Source organism: Hylobates moloch, unplaced genomic scaffold (genome assembly GCF_009828535.3).
Source record: "Hylobates moloch isolate HMO894 unplaced genomic scaffold, HMol_V3 SCAFFOLD_15, whole genome shotgun sequence".
Lineage (NCBI taxonomy): Eukaryota > Metazoa > Chordata > Mammalia > Primates > Hylobatidae > Hylobates > Hylobates moloch.
In genome coordinates this window covers 81516152-81529679 of record NW_026652290.1, presented here as the reverse complement: position 1 = coordinate 81529679, position 13528 = coordinate 81516152, and the positions used below count along the sequence as shown (strand labels likewise).

Below are 13528 nucleotides of genomic sequence, written 5' to 3'. Positions count from 1 at the left end.
CATTATAGTATTTTTATAGTTTTATGCTCCAGATGAATCTGTAACAGTACGCACAATTTCAAAGTTTGTTTTTGGCCAGGACAATATTGCATTAAAAAAAAAAAAAGTAAAGTTAGCCTGAAATGGAGCTTACCTATTTGTTTTGGAATGTTCATCCTTTGCCCTTTTAACTCCAAAAATTCTTGTGATCAAGGCACTAAAGAGAAGTGTGGATGAATTTCGCACCTAATGTACAAATGAAAACACAATAAGGGTTAAATATTCTTGGCATGAAACCAACATTTACAATGTTCAAACTAGATGATTCAAAATCATTACCTAACTGGCTAGCATGAAGCTAAAAAGACAGATTTGTGTTCATAAAATAATTAAAAAAAAACAAAACTTTACAGTCATCGATTCAATGACTTAAATTGAACTCTACAACCCAATCACATGCACACAACACAGCCTTTTCCTATATTCCTAATATTACCATCAACAGTTTTCATTGTATCTCTGCACTTAGAGCACCAAATAACACTTTTTTAAAAATTCATTTTTCTATATTCTTCCTGACAATGAATATCGCAGTAAAACCTCAGCTCTTTCCACTTATTTTCTGAAATCATTTTACCTATGAGAAAATACTTATAAAACCTAACTTCAAAGAACCAGGCCCAGTGGCTTACACCTGTAATCCCAGCTACTTGGGAGGCTAAAGTGGAAGGATTGCTTGAGGCCAGGAGTTTGAGACCAGCCTGGGCAATACAGTAAGACCCCCATCTCAAAAAAAAAAAAAAAAAAAAGTATTTTTTTAGAGATTTTTTTGTTTGTTTTGTTCCTGATTTTGTTTTTTTGTTGTTGTTTTTATAGCCATGGCACATGCCTATAGTCCCAGGTAGTCAGAAGGCTGAGGCAGGAGGACTGCATAAAGCCAGGAGTTTGAGGCTGCAGTAAGCTATGACTGTGCCACTGCACTCCAGCCTGGGCAAAAGAGTGAGAACCCGTCTTTAAAAAAAACAAAAAGAAAATCCAAAATTCCTAACTTCAAAGAATCCAGGTAATTAATATGGCCAAGAAAATAGTTAACATCAAAAATGTTGCTTATCAGCTTCACAATGCAAGTAACTTATCAAGTAATTTCAATACTGAAATTATCTGATAACATTAATAAAGATAAGAGTCAGGAATTATCATGAAAAAACACAAATTATTTCTCCAAGATGATAATAATCTTTTCGCTATCTTTTCCAAACCAATGTGTCAAGATGCTTTGGAAGATCATAAAAGGGTCTTGACTGTTTTGGCACTATAGGCTTCCTCAATTACTCTGTCAAATCAGTGTAGAGATATATATGTACTCACCTTGCTACAGTGTGTAAGGCCCTATACCAGCACCATGGATAAGATCCAGAAACAGAAAACACATACTTACTGGTATTACAGACCTTATACTCTAATTAAGTAAGTGACACAACCACATGGTGTGTTAAATAGCAATATAAGTAGAAAGATCACTAAAAGTAACAACGTTAAGATTTAGAAAACAGCTTCCTGAAAGCGTTGCCCTTAGAGTCACAAGCTCAAATGCTCACAGGAACAGTGAGTGACACAGGCAGCAGTGGACTTGGTCTAATGCAGTCAGTGTCAGCTGAGTTGCTGCCATGAGGAAATATAAGTCCAGTTTTGCCAGATCATCTGCTTTTTCAAGAGAAGCCAGAAACCCTGGTTTTTATGTGAAATCTATTTTGAAATGCTGGCAGGAAATTAAAGGAAAAAAAAAAAACACCATGAAGGCCAAATAAAACAGTGGTGGGCTAGTTTGTCCTACTGGCCACCAGTTTGTAACCTCTCCTCTAGAAGCCCAGAACTGACTCAAGTCATGCATGGTAACCATAGAAGTGAACTTTACAGATATAATGGCACAATCCATATCAAAGCTGCAATAAAACCCTAAAACTGAACAGATTCAATTACGTTCATTCAATAGCCATCAAACATCGATGGAGGCCCTACTATGTGCCCTGCCTAATTTAATCCCCAAATAACAAATGCTGTTACTTTATGAATATAATCTCTGCCCTCATTCAGGTCTGGATTATCTTCTACCTGATCTAGTGAGGTAGTTCTCAAAGACTTTTAGGGCTAAGATGACTTGGTAAAGACATCTGGGACCTTCTCTCCTCTCAGAAATCATACAAAAACACAAAAAGAAAAGAAAAACAGAAACACAGACTCCATCTTGCCCTAAGCCATACTTCCTGACAAAGGCTGCCAGGTGCAGTAAAATTAAAACAGGAGTGCCTGGAGATGTTGAGAAATGCACACCTTAAACAAAACTGTAGAGGACTATTTTACAAAGTGAATGGGCACCCTCTGAAACAAAACTCCTTTGATTCAATAGCCTGATGGCAGGAGACACATAATGTCTTTTTAGTAATATTAAGATGGACCAGAGGGTTCCAATCCTATCTGCCTGATCCATCCTGATACGGTCTGAATGCTTGTGTTCCCCCAAAATTCATATGTTGAAATTCTAACCTCCAAGGAGTTAGGTGGTGGAGGCCTTTGGGAAATAATTAAGTCATGGGGGTAGAGCTCTCACGAATGGGATTAGTGCCCTTATAAAAGAGGCCCCAGTGAGCTGCCTCACCTCTTCCACCATGTGAGGACACAGCTAAAAGGTGCCATGTATGAACCAGAAAGTAGGACTTCACCAGACACTGAATCTGCCAGCATATTGATCTTGGACTTCCCAGCCTCCAAACTGTGGGAAATAAATTTGTGGTATTTTGTTATAGCAGCCCGAAGGGACTAAGACATCCCTTATAAAGTGCCCTCATTAGCAATCAACGATGATCATTACATTTTCCATTAGGTGTAGCAAAACCACGATATTCTATAGGCCTTCTGCATTAATCATTTACATCCTCAGAAAAACTTTATTTTTTTAAAGCTTTTCCTCATCTGCTATTTGGTTACCCTGTTCATCAGTTAGTAAATAATTATTTCCATATATTGATCATTTTCAGAATAATTAGTTCATGCCATACAAACCTCCAAAGGTGACTGCATGATTGTTTTAAAATCACTTTTAAATTACTTTTTAAAATCGAGGTATAATTCACATATCATAAAATTTACTATTTTAAAGGATGCTATTCAGTGGTTTTTACTATATTCACAAAGTGTGAAGCTATCACCACTAACTAAATTCCACAATATTTTCATTACCTCAAAATGAAACTCGGGAGCCGTTAGTCATCACTCCCTATTCTCCTGCAGTAGGAAAGCACCATATGTGGCCTTTTATGTTTGGCTTCTTTCACCTAGCATAATGTTCTCAAGGTTCCCCCATGTTGTAGCATGTATCAGTATGTTATTCCTTTTTCATGGCTTAATAATATCCCGTTGTATAGATATACCATATTTTTAAAATCTGTTCTTCATTTGATGGACATTTGGGCTATTTCCAATTTGGAATATTATGAATAATTTTGCTAAGAATACTCATGTACAAGTTTTTGTGTGAACATGTTTTCATTTCTCATGTCTATATACCTAGAAGTGGTATTGCTTGGTCATATAGCAACTCTATGTTTAACCTTCAAAAGAACTGCCAAAGTGGTAGCACCATTTCATAGTCTCACTAGCAATGTATAAGGGTTCCAATTTCACCAGTTCTCCAATTTCTCCACATCCTCCCTAATACTAGTTATTTTCCATGCATTTTATTTTAGTGGGCATGGAATGGTAACTAATTGTAACATTTCCCTAATGACTAATGATGTTAAGTATCTTTTTGTGTGCTTACTGGCCATCGGCCTATCTTTTTTGGAGATAAATATTCTTTGTCCGTTTTAAAATTGGGTTGTCGTTTATTATTGAGTTATAAGAGTTCTTTATATATTCTGGACACTCCACTCTTATCAGATGTATAATTTGCAAATATTTTCTCCCATTCCGTGGGTTGTCTTTATACTTTCTTGATTGTGCCCTTTGAAAAACATTTTTTTTCTTGATGCTGGTTAAGCTTTAGTTAAAAAAAATTTTTTTTTAACTTTTCTAGAGACAGCTTCTTGCTCTGTCGCCCAAGATGGAGTGCAGTGGTGTAATCATAGCTCACTGCAGCCTTGAATTCCTGGGCTCAAACAATCCTCCAGCCTCAGCCTTCCGAGTAGCTGGGACTACAGGTGCATGCCACTATGCCCAGCCAGACATTTTTAATTTTGATCAATTCTAATTTATCAATTTTTTTCGTTGCCAGTCTAATTTATCAATTTTTGTATTGCTTGTACCTTAGGTGTCATATCTAACTAAATGTTACCTAATACAAGGTACAAAAATTTACCCAGGTCCTCTTCTAAAAGTTTTATAGCTTTAGGTTTTACATTCAGGTTTTTAATACATTTTGAGTCATCTGAATATGGTATGAGATGGAGATCACATTCATTCTTTTGCATGTGGATATCCAGTTGACCCAGTACCATTTGTTGAAGGCTATTCTTTCTCCACTGAATTGTCTTGGCACCTTTATTAAATGTGGAAGTTTATTTCTGTACAATCAATCCTAATCTGCTGATTTATATGCCTATCTTTATGTCAACGCCACAATCTCTAATTTATTGTTGCTTTGCATTAAGTTTTGAAATTGGGACCTGTGGGGCCTCCAACTTTGTTCTTTTTCAAGATTGTTTTGGCTATCATGGGTCCCTCACATTTCCATATGTATTTTAAGATCTGGAAAAAAAAAAAAAAAAAAAAAAACAAAGCTAGAAGGGATTGAACAGAGGTTGTGCTGAATCTATAGATTTGGGGAATACGTCATCTGAACAATAGTTAAGTCTTCCAGTGATGAACACAGGAGATCTTTCCATTTATTTAGGCCTATAATTTCTTCAAAAAATGTTTGATAATTTTCAGTGAACAACTCTTGCAGTTCCTTTGCTAAATTTATTCCTAAGTATTTTATTCTTTTTGATGCTATCATAAATGAAACTGTTTTCTTAATTTCATTTTTAGATTTTTCATTGCTAGTGTACAATTTCTGTATGATGACCTTTTGTCCTGAAACCTTGCTAATAGACAAGCTTTAATTTGCATGTGTGTGGATTCCTTAGGATTTTCTATATTTAAGATCATGTCATCAGAAAATAGAGATAGTTTTGCATCTTCCTTTACTGGATAACTTTTATTTTTTATTCTTCTCTAGTTGGCCTACTAGGAACTCCAGTACAATGTTGAATAGGAGTGACAAGAGTGGATTTCCTTGTCTTGTTCCTGATTTTAGAGAGAAAGATTTCAGTCTTTTACCATCAAGTATATTGTTGACTATGGATTTTCCATTGAAGTTGAGAAATTCCCTTCCATTCTTAGTTTCTTTTCACATAAAATAGCATTAGATTTTGTCAAATGCCTCTTCTGTATCTGCTTAATCATGTGGTTTTTGTTCTTGAGTCTATTCACACGGTATATTACATTACAATGGTCCTCCCTCATTGGCAGTTTTGCTTTCTTTGGTTTCAGTTACCTGTGGTATAGTACACTAAGGTATTTTGAGAGCAATCACATTCACTTAACTTTTATTATGGTCAATTGTTATAATTGTTATCTCTTATGATATCTAATTTATAAATTAAACTTTATCACAGGTATGTATGTAAAGGAAAAAATATAATCTATAGGGTTTAGTACTAACCATGGTTTCAGGCATCCACTGGGGGTCTTGGAATGTATCCTCCTCAAATTTGAGGAGGGGACTACTGTAACTGATTTTTGTAGGTTGAAAAATACATACTCTGTTTTAGAACTGTATAAGTTACACAGAAGAACATTTAAAAGAGTTATTGTAAATATAGAGCAAAATAACTGGTATGAAAGCCTACTTCCTACTTAAGACAGAAGAGTGTCCCCTAGATTTCTGTGTGACAGTATGAATGGTTCAAGGATATCTGTTTCAGGTATTTATGTTTTAGTATTTCATCCATATTTTCTGTTCCCATCCACTATAAACAAAGCTAACAAGAAGGAAACTGAAGTAGACAAAGAATTGAGAAAGAGGTTGTGACTAACAAACTGCATTACCGACTCCTAATTCACTGACAATAAATGCTAATATGAATCATTGATAGCAATCTTAATGTGAGTAATACATTAGTAGTATTGGCAATAAAACCATGTCCCTTTTTGGAAGGATGGATGGAAAACATATGAGGTTGGTGCAAAAGTAACCACAGTTATTGCCATTAATAAGTAAAAAGGAGAGTAAAGACAGAAAAGGGTAGGTAGTAGTAAAGTTAAAAATGGAGAAATGATAATAGCTGTAATGAACCACAAAATGATGCTGTAGTCAACAATGGACCACATATTTAATGATAGTCCCATACAATTATAATATCGTATTTTTACTGTACTTTTTCTATGTTTAGATATACAAATAATTATCACTGTGTTATAACTGCCTACATACTCAGCATGGTAGCATACTCAGTATGATAGCATGCTGTACAGTTTGTAGCCTAGGAATAACAGGCTATATCATACAGCCTAGGTGTGGAGGAGGCTATACATCTAGGTTTGCGCATGTATACGATATGATGTTCACACAACAATGAAATACCCAAACAACAGATTACTCAGAATTAATTCCTGTCATTAAGTAATGCATGACTTTAATCCCAGCTAAAATCTAACCTTCTCACGAGGGAAACACTTCCTGCTCCTGACCTCCTTCTCCATCAAGCCCTAAATATATGGTTGATAGGAACTTGGAATTCGACTGCAAACTGACAACTGTTACCAAAATTTTTCTCTTCTATTCACAGAGTGTATAACTTTTTCTTTCCTTGCTTGGGTGAAAAAGCTTTCATGTAGACTTGTTTAAGATACAGAAGGCGCTGGGTGCAGTGGCTTACACCTGTAATCCCAGCACTTTGGGAGGCCAAGGCAGATGGATTGCTTGAGGTCAGGAGTTCAAGATCAGCCTGGCCAACATGGTGAAACCCTCACCTCTACTACAAATACAAAAATTAGCTGGACGTGGTGGCGGGTGCCTGTAATCCCAGCTATTCAGCAGGCTGAGGCGGGAGAATCACTTGAACCTGGGAGGTGGAGGTTGCAGTGAGCCGAGATGGCGCCACTGCACTCCAGCCTGGGCAACAGAGTGAGACTCTGTATCAAAAAAAAAAAAAAAATACAGAACAGTTACGTAATTAAAACTGGGTTACACAAAGCCTGTGTGTGTGTTCACATGTATATATGTGTATATTTTTCTTATCTATGTATATAGCTTTTCTTATATAATAGAAATGCTCCCTTGAAAAATATTTGAAAAGTATGAATGGACAGCCTACTATGTGCAATCACTATGTAATATGGTCATTTACACACCATACACCTTATCCTTAATAGGCAGTCAATTTCTTAAGGATGGGATCCACATATGACACTTAATATTTTGTCTTGTGTACGTGGTAGCAGAAAAAAATATTTTCTGAAAAAACTAAATGAGATTTGGGTTCTAATTCGCCTTCCATCACTTCTTAGCCATGCAACTGTGAAAAGACAGTTAAAACTTTGGGTCACAAGTCTATCATCTGTAATCCAGGAAAACTGTGCTGGGATTTCTGGGCCTATGATTAAAGGGAGGGCCAGCCATGTCCTAGAGTTTCTGGTGACCCTCTTCCAAAGTAGCAAGACACTTCACCTATGAGCAGACAAAAAAAGAGACAGGGTTTCAACTAGCCCATATAGTACATATGAGTGAATTAGAAAAAAGGTCCCTCTTCCTCTAGGTCAATGAAGCTCCATGCCAAGGCACACGGCACAATGAATAGAGCATAGCTAGGTTTCAGTAGTACACAGCTCTCAGCGTGGCACCCTTGTGGCAACCTCATAATTATCAGAGGGCCTGGAGATGCTGGTGCCAAGAGAAGCACAGAGTAGCCATGGCATGGCAGCACTACTGGGCAGATCTGAGAGGATCTTTTTCCTACCCTACTTTGAAACCCACTGCATGCTATGAACCAGATTAGCCTGAGGGAAGCAAGCTAAATATACACCAGATAAAAATATAGGACAGGCGTGGTGGCTCACACCTGTAATTCCAGCATTCTGGGAGGCCGAGGCGGGTGGATCACGAAGTCAAGAGATTGAGACCATTCTAGCTGACATGGTGAAACCCCGTCTCTACTAAAAATACAAGAATTAGCTGGGCGTGGTAGCATGCGCCTGTAGTCCCAGCTACTAGTGAGGCTGAGGCAGGAGAATCGCTTGAACCCAGGAGGCAGAGGTTGCAGTGAGATGAGATTATGCCACTGCACTCCAGCCTGGCGACAGAGCGAGATTCCGTCTAAAATAAAAATAAAAATAAACCCAGTGTGGGTCTTAGAAAGACTCAAAGTGGCATACTCAGTGGAGTTTTTGGGCGGGCTCCACTGGGAAAGCTGAGAATTGCCTGTCCTGCAATGAGGATGAGGATGCAGGGAAAGAAGATCAGGCCTCCCCTAGTCACTGAACATAATAAAGAGAGATGAGTGATATTTTTAAACAAAAACTGCCTAGTAAATTCTCGGGTTCCACAGATTACTTTCTGTTAACTTAGATTTTTAACTAAACTGGTTGGTTTAATCTCTGAAATATTTTTAATATAAATAATATGTTAAAGACTATCACTTCTCACCATTTTTGCTGAGCCACCACCATCTTTTGTCAGAACTTTTACAATAGCTTCCTGATTGGTCTTCTTCCTTCCCTCTTGCTATCTTACAATCAAGTCTCCACTTTTACCGGTATCAATCACATCCCATGACTTCCCTGCTATAAATTTCTTTCATGCAGGGCTTTTCAACACAGTAGAAGTCATTATTTCAAACCTCAGGTCTGTCCCAACTATATCCATGGAGGCTCTGGTTCATCCAGCCACTTTCAGACTCAGATGAGATGCCACATCACTGGACATGGGATCTGGCTTCCCTAGCACCTGCCCAAGGGTTGTGCCAACACCTGCCCAAATGGTGGTAATGCCCCAAGGATGAACTTTGACCAGTAAAAGACAAACATATTGGGCTGTTCCAAAAGGTGGTAGTTTCACATGGTCTGGCTAGAAGATGTACCATGTACAAGACAACCAGCTCAGATTTTCTGCAAGATTAAGTTCCCTTGGTAATATCGTTCTTCTTTCCTTGCCTCACTTCCCTTTTTCTTTCATTCCTGCTGGTCTTGGTTAGTATCATTCAATAAGATGTTAGGATCCAGGCTTTACTTCCAGCTCTGTTTCCTAAGAAAATAGGGCCAAAACCCTAGAAGGTAGGTAAAATGCACCTTCTTTGTATTCCTAAAATACTCAAACCTCTTCTCTACAATAGCACAGATTCTGGAGTCGGAAAGGTAATGCTTTTATGTCCTTAGGCAGAGTTATTTCATGTCTCTGAGCCTTGTTTTCTTCATCTGTAAAATAAGGATTATAACAGAACCTACCTGGATAATAGAACCTACTAAGATAATCAATGCAATGTAAATTATGCCAGGTACATGAGAAATACTCAATAAGACAGCCGTTATTATGATTATGTGTTATCTATCCTTGTATTTCTAGTGCTTAACATAACGTCTACAATACAGTGAGTAGATACATCTAATGCCGAAAATATTTACATACTACATTTCTCTGTATTTTAAAAATGCTTACTAGGTAGCAAAGTTTGAGAGATCTGTATGGTTTCAATAAGAAAAAGACTAAGGAGTCTGTAAAAACAAATTAAATATATACATGAATGCTTTCTGAAAAATGTTTCTTTACTGCAAGTTAAAATTAAGTTCATTTTACATGTGTGTTCTCCCTAACTTATCAGGAAAAACAATTAAGTCAAAAGTACAGATGTAGCCAGCTTTAGGCACAGTTATATTCCTAAAAGGATGTGTACAAATCAAAGTTCTGCAAATCAAACCATATTTCACATGCATTAAGGAAAAATCACACTTAAAATCACTTCAACAGAGAATGCTTTTGTAAATGGTTTTTGTAAGTGAATATTTCTTCACATCCATTAAAGAGGTTGACTTATAAATTTAATCTTAGATTAGATTTTTATACAGAAGAAAATATAACTATTGATAATATTAGTAACAGTGTTGATCATTATAGCTATGATATTTATTTCCTCTAGTAAAGCAAACTAAACAGAAATGTTTCCTTCACAAAGTGTTAAAAAGGAAGATCCCAAGAAATAAAATTATTAGTATTATGAAATTAGAAAGAAAATAAAAACACTTATATGTATTTATGCAGCCTTTTGTGGATATGTATGCATACATGTACTATGCACATGTAAAGCCCACACATAAAAAAAGAGAAAGAAATTAATCAGAATGCTCATATCTGTATGGTAATTTAACAGGTGACTTTTACTGTTCTTATTATGCTTTACTTTCAAAATTTCTGCAGTGCACATGTATTACTGTTTAGGGTCTCAAAAAATAGTCTTTTAAAAAAAAATGAATCACTCATTTCTGATAGTTTGAATTTTACTAAAAAGTTAGACGAATCACCAGGCTTCACTCTCTGAAAGTCCTTTCATGGAAAATATTTCTTGGTTCATCTGGAACTAATGGCTTGAAGAAAGCAATATTGATATTTCTGACAATCACTTTTATGATCTCCAGTATTCCTGATGGTCAAGCCACATTCCTACCTCTCTGACTCTACTGACAGGTATAAAAGCATTGCTCTACTTCCTGTAAGTATAAAAGGTAAACTCTGTGTCCTCAAGAGTAGTTATGCAATGCTCTTAGACAGAATTCCAGAAGTGTGTATCTCTTACAGGAAGACGCACAATTTTCTAGGCAAGAGTTGGCAACCTCAAAGGATTCCTCTTCAAAATGGGAGTCTGTGCCTTTGGCTTTCACTGCAAAATACTTACTCTCAATTAGAGGCTTATCATACAGGTAAGAAATGGTTTGTGCAGCTTACGAACTGGAAAGCCTGACTTTCTAGTAAATACTCCACTCTGCAGGTAATGTATTAAGAGCTAGCTTCTTTTCTCCTCTCCCTTTGTCAGACTTTTTACTTTAAGCCACATTTCAAGCATCTATAATTATTCTCCTTACTCTAGAAGACACAATGATATAGGAAAACAAACTATAAGGTTTCTCCCAGAAATCATAAGAAAACACATGAAAAATTACTTTCTTAAATCCAACAATTGTACTGGGTATTGCCCACTATCTTTAAAGTTTTGAATCAAAATGCTTCTGGACAGTGACCATATTACAAAAGAAAATGTGACTCAGTATTTAACCTCTTCCATTTCAATGTTTTGCGAGTATCTCGTTTTTTCAACTTTTCATAGAGTTTATTTGTAGCACTAACTCAACACACTAATACCAGAGTCCACAGCATCCAAAATACAGACACATTTAGATACTCAGAGTTGATTGTTTCCAGATCAACATAATTAATCATTAGGGAAATGCAAATCAAAATCAGAATGAGATGCCACTTCACACCCATTAGGATGGCTACTATCAAAAAAAAAAAAAAAAAGATAAGTATTGGTAAAGATGTAAAGAAACTGGAACTTGTGCATGGCTGACGGGAGTATAAAATGGTGCTGCTGCCGGGGAAGAAGTTTGTTCATTCCTCAAAAAGTTAAACATGGAATTACCATATGATATACCCAAAAGAACTAAAATGACTCAGGTAATTTATACATTATAATTCACTGCAGCATTATTCATAATAGCCAAAAAGTGGAAACAACCTAAATGTCCATCAAGAGATGAATTTAGATAAAGAAAATGTGGTAGTTCAGCATCACTGATGATTGGAGAAATGCAAATCACAACCACAATGAGATACCATCTCACGCCAGTCAGAATGGTGATTACTAAAAAGTCAAGAAACGACAGATGCTGGTAAAGCTGTGGAGAAATAGGAAAACTTTTACACTGTTGGTGGAAATTAGTTCAACCATTGTGGAAGACAGTGTGGTGATTCCTCAAGGATCTAGAACCAGAAATACCATTTGACCCAACAATGCCATTATTGGATATATACCCAAAGGAATATAAATCATTCGACTATAAAGATACATGCAACGTATGTTTATTGCAGCACTATTTACAATAGCAAAGACATGGACCCAAACCAAATGCCCACCAATGATAGACTGGATAAAGAAAATGTAGTACATATACACCATGGAATACTATTCAGCCATATAAAGGAATAAGATCATGTCCTTTGCAGAGACATGGATGAGGGTGGAAGCCATCACCCTCAGCAAACTAACACAGGAACAGAAAACCAAACACTGCATGTTCTCACTCATAATTGGGAGTTGAACAGTGAGAACACATAGACACAGGAAGGAGAACAACACACACCAGGGCCTGTTGGAGTTAGGAAGGGAGGGAGAACATCAGGACAAATAGCTAATGCATGCTGGGCTTAAAAACTAGATGACAGTCTGAGCATGATGGCTCATGCCTGTAATCCCAACACTTTGGGAAGCCAAGGTGGGCGGATCACGAGGTCAGGAGTTCGAGACCAGCCTGGCTAACGTAGTGAAACCCTCTCTCTACCAAAAATACAAAAATTAGCTGGGCGTGGTGGCATCCACTTGTAGTCCCAGCTACTCGGGGGGCTGAGGCAGGAGAATCACTTGAACCCGGGAAGCAGAGGTTGCAGTGAGTTGAGATCACACCACTGCACTCCAGCCTGGGTGACACAGCGAGACTCCATCTCAATTAAAAACAAACAAACAAACAAAAAACCTAGACGACAGGTTGGTAGGTGCAGCAAACCACCATGGCAAGCTTATATCTATGTAACAAACCTGCAAGTTCTACACATGTATCCTGGAACTTAACGTAAAATAAAAATTAAAAAAAGAAAATGAGGGATGTGTGTATACTGATAAACCAATATACACACACGCCCCCACCCCGCACAGTATGGATCAACCTTTCATATACTACATGAAAGAAGCCAATAACATAAGGACAAATATTGTACGATTCCATTTATATGAGGTATTAGGCCAGGCAAATCCACAGAGACAGAAAGGAGAATAGAGGTTACTAGGGGTGAGGGAGATGAGAGATGGGAGTTAGTGTTTAATGAGTACAGAGCTTCTGCTCGGGATGATGAAAATGTTCCAGAAATGCACAGTGCTGATAAATGTTGTTGTGAATGCACATAATGCCACTGCATTGTATATACTTAAAAAAACGGCTAAAGTGGTAAATTAGAAAGAAATATAACTGGCTGTTCAAAGAAAAATAGCAACAATGTAGTCTGAGTTTACAAAACACATAAAAGTAAAATGTGTAACAATAACAGCACATAGATTGGGAGGAGAGAAACAGAAGTGCACTATTATTAAGTTCTTATACTTTAAGTGACATGGTGTAATATCACTTGAGGGTAGTCTGTGGTAAGTTAAACATACATACTGTAAACCCTAAAGTAATCACTATGATTAAAAAAAAAACAAAGACGGCTAATAAGCCAACAAATGAGTGAAAATGGAACCATGAAATATCA

At 37.0% G+C, this 13528-nt stretch overlaps 1 protein-coding gene across 4 annotated transcripts in view; it reads right to left on the bottom strand.

Moving 5' to 3' along the window:
• Nucleotides 1-13528, bottom strand: part of THADA (THADA armadillo repeat containing) — a 359204-nt gene that overhangs the window by 257547 nt on the left and 88129 nt on the right. For all 4 annotated transcript variants that reach the window (XM_032177807.2, XM_032177809.2, XM_058428959.1 and 1 more), the window contains one exon: nt 134-225. In XM_032177807.2, coding sequence (XP_032033698.1) covers nt 134-225 — 92 coding nt within the window. The remainder of the gene's footprint in view (nt 1-133; nt 226-13528) is intronic.